General features: G+C 34.5%; 1 protein-coding gene across 3 annotated transcripts in view; it reads right to left on the bottom strand.

Moving 5' to 3' along the window:
- LOC143162400 (sodium channel protein type 2 subunit alpha-like) overlaps positions 1–23,305 on the bottom strand; it is an 80,172-nt gene that overhangs the window by 33,387 nt on the left and 23,480 nt on the right. For 2 of the 3 annotated variants that reach the window (XM_076342739.1, XM_076342737.1), the window contains 12 exons: positions 22,635–22,763; positions 21,845–21,936; positions 20,726–20,998; positions 20,361–20,424; positions 19,334–19,475; positions 18,981–19,187; positions 15,858–16,157; positions 11,253–11,600; positions 9,292–9,424; positions 6,450–6,688; positions 3,307–3,480; positions 1,690–2,046 (listed from right to left, as the gene is read on the bottom strand). In XM_076342739.1, coding sequence (XP_076198854.1) covers positions 1,690–2,046; positions 3,307–3,480; positions 6,450–6,688; positions 9,292–9,424; positions 11,253–11,600; positions 15,858–16,157; positions 18,981–19,187; positions 19,334–19,475; positions 20,361–20,424; positions 20,726–20,998; positions 21,845–21,936; positions 22,635–22,763 — 2,458 coding nt within the window. Of the gene's footprint in view, positions 1–1,689; positions 2,047–3,306; positions 3,481–6,449; positions 6,689–9,291; positions 9,425–11,252; positions 11,601–15,857; positions 16,158–18,980; positions 19,188–19,333; positions 19,476–20,360; positions 20,425–20,725; positions 20,999–21,844; positions 21,937–22,031; positions 22,124–22,634; positions 22,764–23,305 lie in introns of all 3 variants that reach the window. The other variant, XM_076342738.1, reaches the window with a different exon arrangement.

Here is a 23,305-nt window from a genome sequence, read left to right as displayed (position 1 = left end):
AAACATGATTCGTAAAATTACATGGGTTTCTATGATGAAGATATTTTAGAAACTTATATCAGTTAATGCTATAATAACCTACTTATACTTTCTAACCACTATTTGGAAGATTATACCATGAGACTGTTATTTTCTGTTAATTCTGGGCTTGTCTCTTAAATTCTATAAAGCTTGTCATAAAAGGATAAAAGGAATATTTAAAAAATAATTTTACACTTTAATCTCTCTTATTTATAATAATACTATATTATTTGTAATTGGATTTTTTTTCCTTTTTCACTTGGCAAAAAATGAAAATTTTGTTTGCTCTTATGTAGGAATTTAAAATAAAATGGACTTCTTCCATCAACAGGTAACAATCTTAGCACCAGTATTGCCTGAGAACTGTGGGGTTTTGCCTCAGAATTCAAACAGCATTATTGTTGTTTTAATGTAATCTCCTATAAACTGTAGCTATTTCACTAAAGCTTACAAGCAATTAATAATTTCATACTTTCAGTCTGATATACCACCAGGCATCAAAAGTTGTCATGATATGACAAAATGGCATAAATAAACGTCCCCGTTGTTAAATGTGTTAGGTCTCTCATTTGTACTCTCTATGAGATTTAATTCTGCAGACTTTCACAATTCCAGAAAAGGACCCTGAAGGGAAAAAGACACTTGGAAGAAAGAAGACAATACGAATCTGAAACAGTATTTCTATGCTGAAGCTAATGCTAAAAAAATAGTAGAGCAGGTTACTGATTATAAATAACTTTCTGGGGCTCTGCACATTTCTGCTGATATAATGTTAAGAATGCAAGGTCATGTAAATGACTAGGATACGAACATTTTAAATTCTATTTTATAAAATTTAAATCATGTTAAAATATATCACTAAAGGAAGATAATTTTGACAGGTAATGAAATATAGTTTTTAGGCATATCAGAATGAACTGCAAAGATTAACAGTAAAAGAAACTTAAAAATAAAGTAAAAGTGTAAACGGTGCATTCCAATTTTAATCCCGATTTCTAAGAAGTTCTCACCAATTCAATATTTATCAATTGAACCTTTGACATTTTAACTTGTCAGCTTGAATTAAAATTTATCTATAAGGATTTCTTCTATAATTTTGAGTTAGAAGCTTTCAAACACATTTTTAGGATTGACATCCAATCACTCTGTATTTCGTTTTTGTTTTTTACACCTAAACAGGCCAAAAAGTTCAGTACTTAAATTCAAGATATTCTATATAAGAACAGCTACATTATACTTTATTTTTATTAAGTCAGAAGTATTAGTGCTGGAATTAGCTGTAATGGGTGTAAGAAAGTCTGTTAGATTTTTTTCTCAGGAGAAGCAGCTGCCCAGGAGCTGCTTTTATTATTTCAAGAGTAGTTAGTTAGGAAGATATTTGGATTTAAACAGCACCTCTAAATTAGCTGCAGCACTCCCATGATAGGGTGTTTGATTTGTCATTTTGGTGTATTCCTAAATTCCTGGACCCATAGTGAGAGTACTTCAGTGTATGGAAATGAGTGAAAAGGGGGAGAAGGGAATCATCACACATTTTTACCCAAAATCGAGCACATTCAGATTTATTTTTTAATTCTAAACAGAAGTATGACAAACATTCTCACTGCCTAGCCGTAAGTTATATACATTTTACATTAGAGTTAATGTTCAAAAATGTTCATCACGTACCACTAGGTTTCCAATCACCATGACCAGCATGAAAACAATAAGGCACATGGTTTGGCCTGCAACCTCCATGCAGTCCCACATCGTTTCTATCCATTCTCCACACAGCACTCGAAATACAATCAGGAAAGAGTGGAAAAAGTCATGCATGTGCCAGCGTGGAAGCACACAGTCACTGGAGATCTTGCAGACACATTCCTTGTAGCTTTTCCCAAACAGCTGCATCCCAACCACAGCGAAAATGAACACAATGATGGCCAGCACCAGGGTCAGATTACCCAGAGCCCCCACTGAGTTGCCAATAATCTTAATCAGCATATTTAGAGTTGGCCAAGATTTTGCTAGCTTAAAAACTCGAAGCTGAAATACAAAAAAGCAGAGGAATCATTAGTGCTAGTTATGAAATAGAAGCTAGGTCCAAATTGTTTAGCAGAGCATATCAGTTTCTGTAGATTAAATTGTACTTCAGTAGGAACATTATTATTTTAATGGAAAGCAGGGAGCAGGGAGTATTTGCCTAAACTGCAGTGTTCAGCATTACATTTTAGTGATGCACATAGAAAAAAACCTATAATTCATGTTTGTACCACATTTTATTTTAATATTTTTAAACATCCACTTACAGATGATTACTGAACAATTCTTAAAGACATTTTAGAAGTTTATACTCTTTTCATCACCTTCACTACACCCTCTTTGCTGGCTTGGTTCCACATTTCCCTCAGCACCACATTAGGTCTTCTAGGCTTAGAGGACAATTTTTGAAGCAACAATTTGATGCTGATATTGTGATGTCCATTCAAATCATAAACACTAACTTAAAAATAATATTCGTAACCAAACTATGGTATGAGAAGTTGGGTACCATTGCAACTGGTGCTAATAAACTAAGTCACTGCTTCCTGCTCTCTATATTAGGAAATAACCTAGGTTTTCAAGTAATGTGATAACTATTAGTAATACAGATTTTACTTCATGAATCTTGTGCCTCCAGTAAACATACCTATAAATTAGTTTGTGTACAATACTGATTGCTATTTATAGACATTTCTAGTAGAAGCTCAATAACATTTCAATTTAAGTGTTATCTTGAAGTCAGCTTGTTATGAGACTCTGTTATATGTAATGGAGTTACTAAATATTTATTCTCGGTGCCCATTAAAATAAATGTTGTGAAGAGAGGATCTACTTAGGGGCTTTATGAGTAACACAAAGTAATGCTCACAAGATAAAGACTAAAAATGTTATGATTCTTTATGCTGGTGGCAATATGTATGTTTTTACAGATATTCAGCTTTGATGAATCTTAATGAAATCAGTATAACAAAGATTTACACAATTCTCAAAAGGTAGCAGTTAGTCTTATGCTGGCAAAGGATATCAGTAGGATAGGATACCAGTAGGATAATTTGATACCAAAGATATCAAAGGATATTCATTGACAAACACCTTAAACTTGTACTTATCAAATATGGCTTGCAAATTAGGCATATATGAAAAATAGTGTGAGACATTTAAGTATATAATATATCTTTACAATACTGATAATTATTATAGACATCAGCACATTTTTTTGAGTGAGACAATTGCATGCAAATATTTAATTATCAAGGTATTTACCAATCTGAATGACCGAAGAACAGATAATCCTTCAACGTTTGCAAGACCAAGCTCCATTAAACTAAGGCTAACGATAATACCATCAAAAATATTCCAGCCTTCTTGGAAATAATAATAAGGGTCCATGGCAATTATCTTTAGTACCATTTCTGCTGTGAATATCCCAGTGAATACCTAAGACAAAATGTAATTAATTAGTTGAGTTGTTATGAAAAATTTACATACCTGAGTATTTTTTTCTAATCCCGCTTGAGTTCTCATACCTGTTACTTGTACCTGTTACTATAAAACCCAGCTGATTCTATCTCCAAATGGCATCTAAGTATTTCTAAACACTGAAAACTGATAATTAAAAACAAATTACTAAATCAGGACAGATATAGGAGGGCAGAGGTTTGATAAACCTATAAAAAGCTATTCACCAGGCAACAGCTCAGCTCTGATTCATATTTGACTGATATGTGCTGGACTATCCATCCAGCAGATGATGTCATATGATCCGATGTTTTCAGTCCTGTTTCTAGAGGATAGTCCCAGTAAAGCAAAAGAAGACTTGACAGCAATTTTTTTCCTTGCTCACAGGCTAAACAGAAGTGTTAGAAGTAACTCTCTAAGGTCTGTCTTTTAGGTCAGAGTTGAAGAGTATGGGTAGAAGAGCCAGGAGAAGTTGGCAGTTTCTTGCACTGGGCTTTTTGTAAGGATATAGAGGTTTCACGCACAGCTACTATTCTGTGTGATAGCTATTTCCTTTTGGGAAAAAGAACGTCATGGTGATAATGTTCTTTAAAATATCTGGAAGGGCCAAATGTGAAATTATCAACGTTCCTTAGTGTTTTAAAGTCCAGAATTTAACCCAACACTTTCTTGCAATGAGTAGTGATCAGTGGTTTGTGCAGCATAATAGAGAAATTTTGGAGCATATAATGCATATGCATATGCATTTGCATAATGCAAAACCACTAAAAACATATGAATATTCTGCACAACACTCAAAGGATATCCTAGATGATCGAAAAGTCAGCTAAAGTACACCAACGTACTCCGCCATTGCCTTGTGATAGTTCTTTACCCAGCTTGTTCTCAGTCCTCCTACAGCAAGTTTTATGGAAGCAAAGCTGACCTTTTACAACACTATATAACTACACTATGAATACCTTTTAATTTAAGAAGATTAGGAGGTGGATATATTGCTGTGGAAACATTCACCATTGTCAAAGTGTAAATATTAACCTGTTAAAAAGTGTATACTTTTGAGAAACTAGAAATATATCAAGAAACACTATACTATTAAATTGATACATGAGAGATGTTACCATATAATCAGAAGAACGTAACAGGTATTGCTATGTATGGTAAAGAGAACGCAACGAAGAAGATTATTCTTGACAAAACTGTCATATTTGTCAAAATAATTGGAAAAAAGCAATGAAAAACATTTCATTTTAAAATAGCTCCTTCACTAAATAACCCATTCCATCCACAAACTACTTTTTCTTGAGCATAACTGCATCCCCAAATACACAAAAACAAATTTTAACAGAAGTAAACTCAAGTTTTCTTGTAACTACTTAGGACTTTTGAATACTGAATGAATTTTAGTATTATGAAAATGAATCATTGCATTTTAGAACTATTTTTTCCTTCTCATTAAAATGCTACAGAAAAGGCAGAGTCATATTTGTCATATTTAATTTATCCTCAAACAGACCGTGATGTCACAAGCAAAGAGTAAATTAACATATTTTGAATGGAAATCAGAAAATCAAGGTTAATAGATTAATACAGTGAGGAACAGATAATTTAATTGAAACCAGCAGGAATAGTATTCACTGCATATATATAGTCCTATTTAAGGATACTGGATTGTTACAAAGGTAGTTAAAAATATGACTGTTGCTAGCTTAGAGTAAAAATATAAAAATATGAGATGGGAAAAAGCAGAAGATCTTATAAGTATAAATGGTTGGTCAGAAATAATTCTTACAATATGACAGACCAACATTTTAAAATACAATATTCTGTAATCTGTGATGAATATAAGAATATGCCAGCAATTAGATCTTTGTCCAGGAGGAAGGAAACTGTAATGCACACAAGTACATGTAGGTAGTAAGTTCAATTTTAGTTCTATTTTTAAAAAAAGTCATAGAAGGATGTATTACCAGTACATATAAGGAAAATGTTCAGACTTTAAAACATACTCTGACTGAGAAATCTATTACTGCTCCAGTTAAATATTAGCAGGCTTTTCAAAACTAATCTTTCTGAGTGACTAGTTCAGAACACTTGGTTGGTTTTGATTTTCAGGACTGCATGCTGTGTGAGTCAATCCAGACCTCTCCTGTGTAAACTACTGGTAGTTATGTGAGCTGGCAAAAAATTAAAAATGTATGAATCTTCTTCTGAAATAAACACTTGCAAGGTTCAGTCCTCTGCTTCCTGAGCATTAGAAGCAAATGGGGAGAAACAGACAAAAACATTTAATTGTTATGCCACATTTAGGTATCTGCTTGGAAAAGGAATTACATGTAACCCTAAATCTCTGGATCAGGTTAAAATCGGGAAAGGCATCACTAATAAACTTACAGAGACAAGGTGTTTTTTGTTAGAGAATAAATAATAATCTCCTAGTTTATTAAGTATTTTTTAGTTACCTAAAGTGGTAAGCAGACTTACTGCTAACAAGAAATATGCCTTTCTTGGAAATGTACTTTCACTGTAGTGTAACTGAAAAAAAAATCAAAGAGAAATTCTGACATCTGAATATTTCATCAATTTCTTACAAAATAAAAATATTTTCTGTGATGGAATATCAGTACCATGGTAAAAATCAGGTAATCTACCTTAACATTTTAAAGAAAAAAACCAAGGTAGACCTCAAGAAATCTGACAATCCAGTGAAGACTGCGCTGCCACACATATTCAGTTATTTCATTATAGTAGTTACAAAATAGATTTGTTAACGTTAAAGGCTCAGCAAAAATCACTTTATCATATATGTCATATATGATCATATATACAGTTTCTAAACTGACTATAAAACGCAACCTGAAATAAATTTAAAACCAATGCAATGCATTTATGGATTTCTTCTTTTAGAAAAGGGTATTTTTACACCAAGTAGTGCATGACAAACCACTTACCAGGTTTCCCACAGAAAGGACACTGCTAAACTGTTCTGTCATTGGGTAGTGTTCCATGGCCATAAACAAGGTGTTTAAAACAATGCAAATAGTTATAGCAAGATCAACAAATGGATCCATCACAACTAAATTGACGATGTGTTTTACTTTTAACCATGGACTCCAGCAATCCCAGATCAAGAAAGTATTTGCAAATCTGTACCAGCATGGTGGGCATTTCTGTCTGGATTCTTCAAGCTCTGAAAAAAAATAGAGAAAAAATAACAAATAATGAATATTCCAATTATATCCTCTGGAAGTTCTTGTTTAAAATATGTAAAAAGATTAAATCATTCAAATAAACAGCTCACACTAACACGGGATTTCCCTCACCTATGTTTAGACATCTTAAAGTTAAGTATTTAATTTAAGCTCCTCTACAACCAGTGGACAGTGAAGTTATCTCTAAAGAGTGAATCATCTCAGACATCTGCCTAAAGAGAGAAAGGTGTTTGTCTCTTTCCCATGACAGTAGGGAGAGTCTAGACATTTAGTTTAGGTTAGTTGACTTGCTTACAGCAGATGTCTTAATTTTGGATATTGAAAGTTAACACGACTCCATCATCAGTGAGCTGACGTATATAAATTGTAAAAGCTTCATAAAATACAAAATTTTTGTGTTATGTAACATGCGTACATATTTTGATTTGAGCTACTGTAAGTATTATATTTGCTACTACACTGAACCACTACAATATCATAACAGATAAATGACTTGGTGCGCGTACCTATCATTGCTTATTTGAATCAATATTTTTAATATACAGAACGCCTGTTTTCTTATTTTAAAAATTATCATTTGACTTTGTTTGAAAATGTCTTGTACAGTTGCAGTGTCTACCAATTGGGAAACAGAACAACAATGTTAGTATTAGCAGAACAACTCTGCTCTCAATTAGAGTCTTTACAAACTATTTTTTCTTCCATTTCACTGTCAATATTGTCAAAGTTACAGAAGAATAGTAACTTCTACTGAGTTAATAATAGCAAGGATGAATGTCTAATGTGATGGGATGTTTGAGGGCAGACCAGAAGGAATATTGATATTTGCTTAAGTGAGAAATACTTAGACTACAAAATATGTAAGAAATGGCCACAACAGTTTCAATAAAATTTCTGCATAGTGGCATCAACCCAAATCTGAAATTTGCCAGTTTTCAGACATCCCTTAGAGCACAGGGAAGTCTCCATCATCATGACACTTATGGGTGATTTTGCTAAAATAGCAAACATGCTGTTTTACAGTATTTGCTAATAAGGATTTAGTGCTGAACTCTACACTTTGAGGACCAGTGGATTGATTTTTGCCTCTAATATTGTCCTATTAAAGTTAAAAGGTCAGTTGCCACAGCTCTCAAACTCATTGAAACTAACAAGCTCTCCCATTACATCAAACTGTAGCCTCCAGGCAGAAAAGGGTATCGTAAGTAGCGGAAGTCTTCTATAATCTTTATAAACTATAACAAAGACAGTGCTTCTGAAGGAATATATGGATTGGGCGGAATAATCACATTTCTGAATATGTAACTTAGAATGCTGAGAGGTAGGATGGTACTGGCCTTGGACAAAAGTGGCCACTCACACCTGATGCTGAGTTGGCACAGAAGACTCCATTGCTTGCACCTAGGAACTTCTGAAATAATGGAAACCAGATGTGGGTAGGAGGTGACTATCCGGACAATTTAGTTTACACTGACATGTTTTTTCTGGCCAGAAGAACAGAAGTACAAACTATCCAGCCGGAGGAAGAGAGCAGCACCCTCTAAGGAGATATCCTCTCTACCTGGGAGGAGAACTAAGAATTGCACACTGAGAATCAAGAGCTTGCAGTTCACGCTTGCACTCAGAAAGATACATGTTCGTGAGAATGGTTTGTGAATACTTTTAGAAGAAAATAGGCACTATAGGCCTTATATTTCTGACTACAATTAGTTTCGTATCTATTTGTTTATCTGAGATCAAAGGGCTTCAGAACTCACTTTAAAAAGTAGATATCAATTCTGACTTAAAGTAACCTTAAGAACACTGTAAATTTTCTTGGTAATTTCTTGTCCTTTTAGAATATGTGTTGTAGGACATCTGCAGGGTTTGTCTGACTGTAACAGCTGTCACACTGTGCCAGTATCCAGTAGATAGATCCTTTAAGCTTATAAAAATATTTTAATGGTACATGTATGAAGTGTGAGTGTACTCAGTTTCCATTGATTAAGAAAAGAAGTTCCAACAATGTATGCTTTTTCATATAGTAAATATAATATTTTTTATCTTTGCTATACTTACCTAAGAAAGTTTAAGAAATGCTTAAGGAAGGCAGTTCATGTGCATTGGCATGGGTTGATTATAGTTGGTTGTTTTCTTTAAAACTGTCTTTTTCATTCCAATTTCCTATTGTCTATCCTTGGATTTTAAGTCTAAGGGAAATGACTGTTCTAGCACATCACTGCCTTTGTCATAGCAATTCCTGTGTATCTTAATTGATTTTTCCCGTTGATGTCTTATAGGAAGAAAATCCCTGTATTCTCTGCTTGGGGCTCTGGCAATCCCCTAACTATGACTATTTTGTCTCTGTTAGTCCTCTCAATAGAGTAATATTTTTGAAGGTGTCATGAAAAATAAATGACAAAGCATTTAGAATGTGTAAATGATCTTAGATATGCTCAAAAGCCTTTTGTATCTGATGTTCAGAGATTTCACATGTCCAGTTTTACATTTACAAAGGAAATTATGTAAATAATTGCTCTGTATATATACGTAGCAGAAAATCACTGAACTGCCTGTCAGATAAAATGCATCAAATAAATACCTTCCATTGTATTTGTAAGTATGCTGGCTATACTCATTGCTCTTTGTCTTGCAGCAGAATCTTCAAGCATTTCCATGGAAATTTGATAAGAACTGAGTCTTCTTTTTCTTATTTCTGTTTCTGTAGTGGTGCCCTGTAAATGAAATACTGAGGAATTAAACCATCCTTTTCAACCACCAATTAACAATATTTACTGTATATATATTGTAGCGATAATCAAAATCAGCTTTGTGCAGCATACTAGACTTTTCTTACACACTGAAGGTTTCTGTTCCTGTAGGAATTTCTTTGTTCTTTATTGAGGAACGCAGTGGGAATTTTGTACAGTGCTACAAATAATCAACTGGGGGACACAATACCAAGGCAATGTGGGACCAAAAGTTGTTCTCATTTAAATGACTGAGTGAACAACATTTTTGCTAGGTATCTTTTTGCTAGTGATTATTATTATTCTTTCAAGAAAAAATGATCAAAGTTGAAACCTGCCACCTTAATTTCCAGCAGCTAGTCATGTTAAATAATTAAAGTGCAAATACAGAAAGAAGTGAACTATTATTTAAGAAAGTAACTTTGATACAAGAAACATGAGTATAATTCTAGGAATTAGTTATCTCTCTAATACTATGTACCGCATTCCTAACCTGATAAGTGTGCTCGGAAAATTTTATGTGAGAAAAAAATCACATCTTATTTAATATTTCTTCTACCTAATTCTCACGCACCGCAATACTCATACAGAATTTGTAATATATTCTTGCAAAGAATATGCAAGTCCTCTCTGTTTTGTATGGCTTCTAATTATCTTTTCAAAGCAATAATACCCAGCTCTGATTTAAATGTGCCTGACATGTCACTACTCTGTAGCATGTAGGCGTCCTTACAGTTGCTTTGCTTTTCTTCTGGAGTGTGGCCTAGGGATCTCAACACAGAAGCGGAATTTAAAAGTTCCTAAATCTTGGCTCCTGCTCTGCCACTGATTCTGTGATACATGGAAACCACTCACTCTTTTTCTCATTATTCTGTCCCCATCCAGAAAATGAATAAAAAAGTCTGCAGAACTCATAAGGGATTTCAAGGTTATCTTAGTATGTAAGAAAATGAAAAAACATTTTCGAGCATTCACTAGTACTATTTCTTTAGAGAAGACTCCTGAGTTAAATGGCTAAATCTTTTTTCAAGTTAATGTATTTCTGAAATAGAACTATATACGCATAACCTCTGAGGTAATCTGATTGAGTTTCTGGTATGAATGTCTATATCAAGATAGGAGAGAAACAAAAATAAAAAGAAATGTGTAATAATATTAATGAAATCTCAATACTTATTTATAATGAAAATATTTTTCAGGTTAAATACAGTTCTATTATAGCCGCCAAAATACCATACTGAATCCATATTAAAATACTATGAAAAAGCTTGCTTTTTTGAAAGTTTAAAAGAACATCTTAGCTTACAGAAGTCTGAAACTGAGACTGAAATGTAATGTAATTGCAAAGGTACATAGGAATTGTATGTATTTTTCTCATTAAAGTTATGAGAAAAATTTTTTCAAGATAAATTCAGTAAGGGTATTTCTATTAAATATCGTAGGAGTAGTAACTGCATTTTGCTTAATTTTGCAGGTGTTTTCCTATACATATTTCCAAGTTATATCCTTAGTTATATATCAAATGTCTACCTTTGTTGATGAGGTGAAACTATATATAAATTGTCAAATTCAATTTATGGATTTTTCTTTCTATGTGCAGATCTCTTGCTGAAGGCAAGGAGAATATAATACTTTACTGAGGCTCAGACATAGGAGGTTGAGGACTTTTTTTCCCTTATGTTCTGTTATTTAGAAACTATTGCAAGTTGTTTCTCACAGCTCTAAGAAATGATAAGGCATGCAGAAGTGAGCAGTAAGAAAAAATTCCGTGCCTGAACCAAACTGTAATAATTACTGGTTTACTTATAATTACCTCTGGTATAAGCTGACCAGTAGGTGAAGTTAGAGTTGAAGGTCCTCCAACTAAGGAAACTACTCCATTGCAATCCACAGTGCTGTGCATCTTCCCATTTACTGGAAGGGCTGGTACCATTCTAGATGACACACTGGCCTGACTAATATTACTGTTGCGCCGTTCCCCGTGTCGATTTGGAACAAAGAGAGAATCTCTTCTGCTCTCGTTGTCTTCAAGAGTGCTGTGCTCATCATCAGCGAAGTCATTTTCAGATCCTATATCCTTTGCACGACCTCTGAAACTGAAAATGCTTGTTTTGCTGTTGCGCCTTGGTGAGAACAGGGAACCACGAATGCTCAGCAAAGACTGTAAAAGATTTAAAACAAACAAAAACAAAACAGCATTAGAACTGAAGTTCTAAGTTCTTCGCTTTTCAAAGAATAGTTACAGTGCTGGAGGAAGGATAGTCACTTTTTTATTCAATAGTATCAGTGTGTCCATTAGGGGAATGTGCTCACTAGGGGACCTGAAGTAGAGTGGAAAAATTCTTTTTAAGGTAATGTAGCAGGACTGAGGAAAAGTTGTGCAGAAGACATAAGTAAGGTTGGACAGTTTTGAGCAAAGAAGGCAGGTTGAATTGGTATGGACCCATGACTGTGCTGGAGACAGTTCTAAACATCACTATCAAGGTTTTGCAGGTATTTGTCTTTTATTCCTTCTTCTATTAGAGGACAGAGCTAAAAATCTTTTACTTTTCTTCCCTTCTTCATCCCCCGGATTCCTAGGGATAACAACTGATAATGATCACCGATCATTGTTTCCCATTCTATTTGCTAGAGGCAGAAGTGGTCTTAAGTTTGGTATTAAATTCAGTCTAAAATGATGTAAAGAACTTGTCTGCCCTCTTCACAATAGGCTCAATAGTGTGGGAACAACATACGCAGTACTCTAAAACGAGAAGACAGAGGCAACAGCTTGGGGAAGCTCTGGAGGTACAGTGTGAATATGACTAGTAGCACTCTTGGGCGTAGCACTCTGGGGGCTATAGCAGGCTGCACACCTACCAGAAGGAACCACTTGGCCATCAGGCAGCTCAAAGCAAGCATTCACCAGGGACACAGTTACCTAAAGATATCCTCTTACAAATGAGAAAAATAAATCAGTGGTTGTTGGTAATTCATCTTTTAATTACAGTAGAAGCTGGTTAATGGAATGTTCTTCTCCCTTGCTACATATTTTATTAACAGCATTCATGAATAAATAAAGTGAGTACTAATTGTGGAAAAAAGAAACCTTGCATTAAGCTTTCTTCAATTCTGCATTTGTACAAATCTTTGCATCTTGGTATATCAAAAACCTGGTTTGAGATGATTCTCAATTTTTCACTAGTTTTGCAGGTGGAAAGTGCTCATATGTAATAGCAGTGGTTTTTATCCCAGGATAATTGATGTGAAAGTGAAAACTGCACTATAATATATAAGCCTATATTAATACTGTGAAAACCAAACACTGAATATATACATATATCAATCCATATGTATCTCTGTATATGCATACTCAGATTTATACATACACACACGTAATCTGTGTGCTGAACTGGTAGTACTGCCTGTTATAAAGGCTGGCGGGTGTTTACCACTATGAGATGTATTTTTCTGTTCTTACAGCTATACCAAATTTTAATAATTTGGGCTGAAATTTTCTATGTTGGGTGTCAGCCTCAGGCTAAGTTACTTGAATATCAGCCAAATCGTTTTGCTAACCCATTTATGTAAACTTGGCTGGAGAAAAAGTGCTGGTTTGCTTATGCTGAAAGATAATTTTATCTAAAAAAAGCTCTAGCTGCTATAGAGCATGACACTGAATTCTGACAAAGTGGTAAACTAATTACTGCACGCTTTGTACATTTCTTTGTAAATGTATTTGGCCAACCTACAGTCCTTCAAAAAATCACATGCTTACTAGGTTTCGTCTGACTACCACTGCTACCCTTGTTTTTTTAGAGAATGTTTCCATGGCTGCTATGTTTTGTTTGTAGTCCAATCTTTCCAATATGTATCATGCTCTGAGCACAACTAAATGGATCAGGCCCCTCAGGGATTTGGGAGGAGTAATGCCTGCTCTGCAAGTCCCTGCTGGATTGAGACAAAAGATATAAGCCAAAATGGCTGCAATTCTAACACATGCAGAGGCAGAAATATATGTGTCTACATGCTCCTGGAAAGTAAGGTCTGAAAGGAAAGCTTGGCTTTTCTTGCAGGCTGCATCATTCATTTGCACATGGAATATTGTGTCAAAGGACAAAATCTCTACAGGGGCCAACCGGGCAGATTATCTCCCCTTACCATTCTACCGCATTGTTTCATGCTCTGCCACCCTGTTTCATGAGGGAGCTAACTGCATGGCTAACAAGACAAACCAGCTCTTCCTTTACCAGTTCTACTGCCCGTAATCCTGCCACTCTTGTGGCAGCTCAGTTTTATTTGTTATATGCAGGCAATGTTTGCCCCAAGGCATTCTTACAACTGCAGAAACAATTACCAAGACAGTCTTTAATTAATAAATTATCCTCAATTAGATTATTTGCTTGATACAAGTCTCTTTGTATTTTAAAATTTTAAATTAATTTTGAAAAAAATATTTCAGATGGTCACTTATTTCCTTCCTGCTGTATAATTCATGATGTCTCAAGATGAGCTGTTTCCTGTCTATTGCACCATTTCCTTCTTTTCTTTCAAAACTAAGACATACACAATATTTGTTTTCACTTGATTTTAATGAATTTTAATTATTTATTCTGCAACGTGAATTCACATTTAATTTTAGTGTTACCAAGTCATTTGAAATGCCTTGCTTTCCTAAGCTTTTTAAGTTACTGTGGAAGTTTCACAGTTTTTCATGACAATTGACAGGATGAAAGCTTTCTGAGAGTTTCAGAGTATGAACAAATACATGCAACAATGTTTTACTGTATGTTAATAAAGCTACAGAAAGTTTATCTATGGAATCTCTTTGTCTCAAATTCTCCTCCCCTTAGTATACAGGCTTCTGTATTAAGTATTTTTTCTGTGCACCAAAAATGTATTTAATATAAACATAATATATTCCTTAATCAGTCTCTTCACCAGAAGTATATAAAAGAGCATCAGGGAATTTAGACTAGACAATGGAGAGGCCTATTATCAAGTAGTTAAAGCACAGGACTAGCAGTCAAAAATTCCTTTCTGCTTAGACTTTGTCAGTGACTCTTAGTGTGGTCAAGTCACTCACCATCCTCATCTATGAGGTACGGACACTTATATATATCTCTAAGTGAGGCAGGACTGTGCAGTCTAAGATGAGATCTTTGGCTGCAGCTCCTTTGTATCAGCCTGACTCAAAGCCCTTTCCAATTAATGAAAGATTTTTTGGAGCAGCTTTGGCCCAAAACTAATAGTACATTTTATTAGATTGGAAATATACTTACAATATTACTCAAAGGAGTTGAGATAGATTTAATAATTTGTTTTTCTTACATTTTCTTTATTTCTTATCCAGAGAACAACTTCGTCATTCTTCTTAATTACAATAAACATCACTTCCTTAGAAATGCAAATATATCTTTTTCAGACCAGGCATCATCCCTTATACTTGACTAATTACTGAGGCTTTGTCTCAAATTAAGCTTTCCTCCCCTCAGTGCATACATTTCAGTGTGAAGTATTTCTGCCACTGAATCTCGTATTTTATATGAGTCTGTAAACTAACACACTTGATATGAACATTAAATAGGATAAACATTGGTAGTTAAACATGGGTCGTACTGGTAGGTAAATGTCATCTATTGGCTGAGACCAGACATGATCATTTTGAAGAGATGCATTTTGAGTGATTTTTCTACAAACACCATAACTGCGTGTAGACTTGAAATAAGCAAAGGTATCCTTAAAGCAACGGAAGAGATCCTTTGATTTAAGAGAGTAGAGCTTTGAAGTTTGGACTAAATGATTTCCAGAGGTCCTTCCTAAACTATTTCTTTCTACGATTGCAATGATTCTCCATCTTTTATAATGAATTTCTAATGCAAAAGAGCAGTATGACTAAATTCTTATAAATATAAGCCCAAACGATCCCTATATAGTTTGTCTTTATTGTGGAGTACTAGAGCTACTTTTCTCATTATCTACCATTTAAAGAAGCTAATTAAGGAAAACAATAGAAACTAATGGTAATGTGGAATTTCCTATGCAGGATATTTTGATGATGTGGTCTGTTAAAAAAACCCACATATTTATATAGTTTTGAAATGGATACAGAACAGAGAACCTATGGTTGATTAATGCAAATATATGAGTACTAATCAAAGAGTCTTTGATTCTTTCTCCAATCTACCAGATACATCTTCAGAAATACATTTTCAGAATGTTTTAATTAAGTTTACAATTATCCTTGGTATGTTCTTTTTATCCTTTTGCTAATAGAATGGGTCAAACCATATCAAACTGTAACACTGTTAACGGTACTACCACTGGTTTTTTCCTTCACTCACCTTTTACATAACTTCCAGTATGTAAAGCTGCTGTAATGTCAGTCAAAACCAAATTAGAGTAGACCTACATGATTTAATAAAAAAGGGTGCTGTACCTGGTGAGGAGATGTGAACCTTTTTTCATATGTCAGTTGACTTCCTTCTGTGGAGAAGCGGAAACTTTTCCTTCTGATACTGTCTTCTGACTCGGACTTGGGGAACTTATCGATATCTCCTTTGTCCTCTGCTTCAGATATTTCTTTCTGTCTTCTTTTCTTCCTTCTGTTTCTTCTTTCTTTAGCACTCTTTGAGCTCAACTTTGATGCTTCTGAAGAACTTTCCAAGAGTTCTCCTAATCCCCCTACACCACTGAAATCTCTTGATGCAACTGATGCTGCTGCTACTGCTGCTGTTGCCTGTCAGGTTACAAAGCAAGGTATTCTTAGTAGGCCAAAAATGAACAATTGTATAGGCTTTTATCAACTGTTTTTATTATCACTGTGGTAATACTGCTGGTTGTACACCCTTGAGTATGCAAATATACACAAACAAATTGAACTGAGGATAAACTATGGAGTCGTATAGCTCCTAATTGTTTAGTAGCATGAGCTACTTGAAGCATCAACTTCAGCATAACAATAGCATCACTATTCCTTAAAGACTTGTTTAAGGTAGTCAGAAAAATATAAACACGATGCTTTTTCATGTATTTCAGACCTGCTTCCCCATTGTCTCTTGAGAAAAGCCCCACATCGTGCTCTAATTTGGCTGATCCCTTCCGAGTCCTTACAGAGAAAACTAATCATTAACATCCACCTTATGAGTTAATGTATCATAATCCAACTAGCAGCCTGCAAGTAGTTGAATCCAGCCTTTCCTCACTGTCTTCACAGCAAGGACACTCCCCTCACTTTCCTTCTACCTTCACTGGCAACAGGCACACCCTCTAGAAATGTCTTCAAGCCCTACCTCGCTCTGCATGTTTCCCCTCCCACATTTCCCACTGTAACAGCACTTTAGGTCTTTGTTATAGATACAGAAAGGTACATTTATTGCCTGTTGCTGCTGTGGCCAGAGAGGAGAAAAACTTTAGGTTTCTTCTCTGATGGAAAGGGATGAGATGACTTACTGGAGCAAAGAGCCATCCCAAAACTCAGGACCAGTATCTTCAACAACAGTGGTCAGCCTACCTGAGTTGGTTCATTAGGGAAACAGGTTCATTTCATCATCAAATAAAGGAAGAATTGAGAGTGTGTCCAGTACTCTTCCTAGAAAGAACTGTCTGGGAGATTGCTATGAAATTCTGCAGTGGAAAATATGTTTGGGAAGATGATAGGCTGCTGTGAGCTTATAAAAAAGGGTGGTGTGATGAATGGCAAGAGACTAGGGTTATATAACAAAGATGACTAGTAATTATCTGGCAAAACATACTATATTAAATGCCAAGTCTTTCAGGAATGATGAGATATCTCTCTACAGCAGGAAAGGATAGTTTGAAAGCTCATAGTATGAATTAATGGCTTTCTACGCCACAATATACAACCCATGCTATACAAGTTGACTTGATACAGACTTTTTCTGCTAAATGGAGTATTAAAAGGACTCTGAAGTGTTTATCAATTAAAAAAAGTGATACTCAAAATTTTGTCATACTGGTTTCAGAATATCATCCTTCAAATGCTCTAACAAACAGAAACAAAGGTAACAGATGCTGAGTCATCACCCATCTACTTCATAATACTAACACCAAAGGTCAAACAAGTGGAGCAATCCAAAGACCGCTGTGATGACTTAGGTTTGTGGATGAATAGGTTCAGTGTCAAGGGAGTGAAGAGATGGGTCCCACCCATTTCTGTCTCAGCAACCAATTCAGCAGCTCCACCTTGTAATGTATACTTTCTGCTAATATTTTCCCATACAAAAGGGATCTTGACTGTAATACTGCTTTTCTTATAATGAATTGAGTGGTCATTCATTTTAAAAAGTAAAGACTTTCCAGGGCCTTTACCCAACCTTCCTTGTACTCTGTTTCATATGGTTCTATTCTTCTTCCTAATTCTGGATCAGCTTCACCTCTGTCCCCACTCTCAAACACACAAACATCTAGATGAGACTCCTGATATCTTTTGATATAATGTGATTTAGTGTCTTTCATGGATGAAAATACCAGATTTAAAAAAAAAAAGTACTCTTTGCTGATATTTAACTATTTTTAATTTGAATTTTGCAGGATTCTGCTTTTTCTTTAGTGATTTGGAAGTGATAAGGTTTAATGACTAAAATAGAGATATGCTAATTAGACTTCACAGGTCATGCATAAAGCTTTCTTTTCAAGAAAAAGATGGAAAGTTTCACTTTCTATTAGCACTTTATAGAATCATTCTAACTTACTGAAAGTAGCTGTAAAATACTACCAAAACTATAGTTTCATAGAAGATTCTAATTTGCTAGCATTTTATAAACATTGTCCTATTGAAAATTACTATATACCAGATGAAAAGCAATAGAAAATCAGTCCAGAAATTAGACAGACGTCTGACCAATGGAGCTGAATTCCTGCATATATTTTACTTTCAGATAAGAAAACCTCACACAAAATTATCTATTAAAATGTCTTTTTCTCATAAAACTTTAAATAATTTTCTTCTCTTTTCAAAGAAAAAGATTCCTTTAAAAGAATTCTGAAGTAATACCTTTGTTATAAATATTGCTAGTCTGTTCTAAGGATATATAAACTTCTGATTGACTTCAGTGTGCTTGAATTAGGGATATGCTTAAATACCTTGCTGCATAGAAACCTAAAAGAACGCTGATTACAATCCTCTCTATTTTCTGAATATTGGAGAAGAACTATTAAGTACAGCAAGCCTGGAAATTCTCACTCAGACCGTAAACCAGAAGTAACGCCACTATAATTTTTCATGCTGTTCATAAGATCTGTAACATAAAAGCATCATGAACTATGATTACTTAATGTCAGGTTTCTAGGACACTCTTATCACAAATATTTTGCTTTTACAGTCTTTTGGTGAACTCAGTAGCATTCTTTTCTGTACCATTAACTTGGTTTTTTTGCTATTTAGTTAGTTATTGGCTATTTCCACTTTTATAACTTGTGTGGTAAACAAGACTTTTCTTTCTGTAATTCATTGCACAATTTATACATGTTCTAATTCATAAAAGATTATTATCCTTGCCTTAAGAATAAGCTGTTCAGAAAGTACAATTTCCATCATTACCTGAGCTTCTTCTTGTTGCTTCTTCAGTTGTTCCAGCATCTGTTGAAATTCTGCCTCTTTCTGCTCTGCTTCTTCCATGGTTGCTTGATTCTGTTCTTCATAGGCCATGGCGACCACAGCCAGGATCAAGTTGATAAGATAGAAAGAGCCCAGAAAAATCACCAGAACAAAAAATATCATGTATGTCTTCCCAGCAGCACGTAGAGTCTAGGAGTAGAAAGCATATCTATATATTATTCCACCACTTATCTTTGTTACTGCAACAGCATTATGCTTTCAGCTCATGTACAAATAAGCCTATTTATACATTTTTGTATGTTGCCTACAGTTTTTATGTCATAAAAATTTCTTACCAGCTGATACAGGTTTTCCCAGAAGTCCTGAGTCATTAGCCGAAAGAGTGACAAAAAAGCCCAACTGAAGGTGTCAAAACTTGTGTAACCATAGTTGGGGTTTCTACCAGCTTTCACACATATATATCCCTCTGGACACTGCCTATGTGAAAACCAAACAGGAGGTACTTAGTCATAACTTCTGTTTCCTTCTAGAACATATTTATTATCTTTCGGAACAATATGCATTATTTTTCCACAGGAAATCCCTGAACTACAATTAAATTCATTCAGAAAAAAAAGTCCTAACAAATTAACTAATAAGGAAGTAAATGAAAGATACCCTTTCCATCCGTTCACTGGTTGAAATGACCTAAATATTTAAATTCTTGTCAGTCACATTTTGCAAATAGAATCTTTATTCCAAACGAATAATTTCCTGGTAGAAATAACTGCTAAAATGTTGTTAAGGTTACAGACAGGTTAAACAATATTATTAGCTAAATCCAATTGTCCTGTTAGTGATCTCCCACATAATGCTGAGATTTTTCTTTTAATAAGCTTCTTCACTGTTGCCAGTTAGGTATTGGAGTTCAGCTAACAATTCTAGGCTCATAATTGGGCGTGTGTGTATGGCAGAATTTGCCAGTAATGAAAAAGAGTTTGGCTTGAAAAAAGTCTGAGTCTTGAACTATGAAGTCACTACTGTGCTTTCTTAATATTTTACATATTCTCTTTCTCAGTTCCAACCTTTGCTTTCATCCTATTTTCTTCAATCAGTACATCTCCAAAATAGAATTTACAAGAGTTCAGATTTTATCATTAACACCAACATCATTTTCCAATCAAGCAGGAAGAAAGGCTGTTAATGAGTATTTTGTTTAGCCAGAGAGTAAAATATTTTGACTTAAGTAAGAAATCATTGTTTAGCAGCAAAACTCTCTTAAGTTCTGTAACATTGCTAAATATGGAGTTGCAACTGCTACGGATAGGTTTCATGTTACTGCTTTTTCTACAGAACATGAGAGGATTTTTGAAAGGGTCTTACCCTGCATCAGAGCTATTACCACAAAGTAGGGCATCTCTTTGTCCTTCCAAAATGTAAAAATGAGCTGTGTAGAAAGCAATAGAAATATATGTGAATAAATCGAATTAATCTGAAAGTACTACAAAGTAAAATAAAAATAAATTGTAATAAAATCAAAGTGGCTAGCTGCTGATCACTTTGTAGTTTGTTTAGGAACCCTTCTGGTTATTGTACTTTTTTATTGTATGTATTTGATCTCTGTCAGTCAGTGACTGTAAGCAGTTCTACATAAGGCAGAAATATAAACCGTTCGATATTCTTTATTACAAATAGTTACATACTATAGCCACAAATATATAAAAAATAGTTATATCAGTCATTCTTACTTTCATCCTCAATGTAATCCTTCCAGTTAAATGTGCTCACTGTCATATTAACAAATGTACCATTTTCACCTATAGAGCTGTTAAAGTAGGAAATAACAGTTGTTTCAAAAGTAGAATTGTCTGGAGGCCACTGCAGGCATTTATTCCTCAAGTTGCCCATGAACAGCTGCAGCCCTATTAGTGCAAATACACTCAGACAAAACACAGTCAGGATCATTACGTCCGAGAGCTTCTTCACAGACTGAATTAGGGCTCCTACAATAGTCTTTAGGCCTGCAAAGAGAAAAGATCCATAGATTTATCAAAGAGTATCTTTGCCCTTCCCATATAATTAAGACGTCATGCAGACACTTAAAAGAAATTATTTTTTATTTCTCAAAAAGTAAAGCTTCATGAGCAGCCTCAGAGCTTGTGAAGATGAATGAAAGAAAAAGATTCTTTTTTATGAATATGCAATGTACATATATTCCAATAAACTGAATATATAATGTTATTCTCAAGCAGGAAATTTTATCAATCATGCTTTCCTGTTACAGATTTTATTTTATTTCTTAGTTTATCTCTGCATTTAATATTCTGCTGATAATTCAGTTTCCAGTTAATATTAAATATGACTTCACAACAGTATGAAGGTAGTATGAGAAGGAATTGCAAGTAATTTTGAGGAAAAAAATTAGTGTTTGATAAATTTTCCTGTGCAATATTTATCTCCTTTTTGGTAGCTTTTTTGTTGTTACTTGGTTGTCTTTAAGACTAATGTCAATTTTAATTGGTAAAATAAAGGAAAAAATACAAAATCAAGAAAGCCATAGCGCTAAAGCTTTTTTAATGTAAAAGAGACAACTTGTCATAATAAAATGCAGAAAAACAAAGCAAAATAACCCATAGGCCTCATATTGTATGTTTCATGCAAGAATCTGTTAAACTCAAAGGCTGATTTTGCAAAATAAAAGAAGCTAATGCTGAAAAGGCAAAGAATCATAATCCAGGCTTATGATCCATGCCTTTTTTTTTTCTTTTTGACAACACAAGCAGTGAACAGCAAGACTTATGCTCAAAAGAAGTGAATTCGACTTCAATGGAAGAAAAGTCAGCCTCGGTGTTTAACCTAGCTCTCACCTGGAATGACTGATATTGTTTTCAAAGCTCGGAGAACTCTGAATGTTCTCAACGCTGAGACATTGCCCAGGTCCACAAACTCTGTCACATATCTGTAATAGGGGAGTTCACACACAAACACAATGACAGCACACAAATAACAATCGGAGTTACGAGGGGCCTAACACCTTACACAGTTACTTCTTACCTGGAATTACAGAAATAGTTTTCAAAGCTCTCAATACTCTGAAAGTTCGAAGAGCTGAAACATTGCCTAGGTTTACAAATTCTGTTACATACCTGTAGGATTAAATCACAGTTATTCAGAATTGAGGCAGAGCTTATGCTAATTATGTGGGTCTTCAAAACCTCTGTGGCAGTATTAGCAATCATACTTCAAAATTTACCTGTCTCTTCAGTACAACTTGCTTTTATAGTTATTTATTTTCATCAATTTTGCTTAAATTTCATTGAAGTGAAACTCACTGATTTGTATTTGAACAGCTAATTAAACTAATTAGCTTGTAATAGGACGGTGACATGAAGTCAAAGGGATGGCTTCCATTTTGGTGAGCAGAAAAGTGTAGGACATGAAATTAGTGTCCCTCAGCAGTAATTACACTAGCGGCTGACACTCCGTGCTGGTTCCTGCCATATTTTACTTTGATTTATGAGTACTCAAATGTGTGATACAGTGTCTAAACTTCACAGGTTGCAGAAATTAAATACTTTTAAATCAATATATTTATTATAATAATATTTGCCACTAATTTCATGCCCTAAAAGCTTAAAAAGTTCTTGAACCACTTACGCCATTAAAATGACACTGAAGTCAAGCCAGTTCCATGGGTCTCGCAGAAAAGTAAAACCTTCTAAGCAGAAGCCCCTTGCAAGAATTTTGATAAGTGATTCAAAGGTATAAATTCCAGTGAAAGTGTACCTGAAAAACACAAAGCAGGAATAATGGATTTTTGCATACTTATGCTTATAGACAGTGCCATTCTTTATCAAAGATGACTTACAAGAAAAGAAAAGAAAAAGTATTTAGAACTGAAAGGAGGAAATCATTTACTTAACTTGCCCCAAACACTTAAGAATATAATTGTTGTTCAGTAGATGAAATTTGAACCTGACACATATATACTATTCATTTTCTAAAAGGCTGATTTAATCTCAGTTTCTGTGCTTGCAAATAATGTGAGACTCTAGTATTTATAAATACATTTCAGACTTTGATATTTATGTGTACATTCTCTGGCGCTCACAGGGCTGCCTCTTTGCTTGCATTCATAAGTCATGTAGATGTCTAAGTGTTACAAAAAATGAAGATTTTTTTTTTAATGTTAAAATCAGAGAGTTTTGTGAAAATCAGTTCTGGATAATAACTATACTCATGCCTATAATACAGGTTTATTTCATAAATAATCGTTAAATATAAGAAAGCGTGCCCAGACTGTTATTCTTGAAGATGTGGAGCGTGAT

This window comes from Aptenodytes patagonicus, chromosome 6 (assembly GCF_965638725.1).
Source record: "Aptenodytes patagonicus chromosome 6, bAptPat1.pri.cur, whole genome shotgun sequence".
Lineage (NCBI taxonomy): Eukaryota > Metazoa > Chordata > Aves > Sphenisciformes > Spheniscidae > Aptenodytes > Aptenodytes patagonicus.
This window is presented reverse-complemented; position numbering and strand designations above follow the sequence as displayed.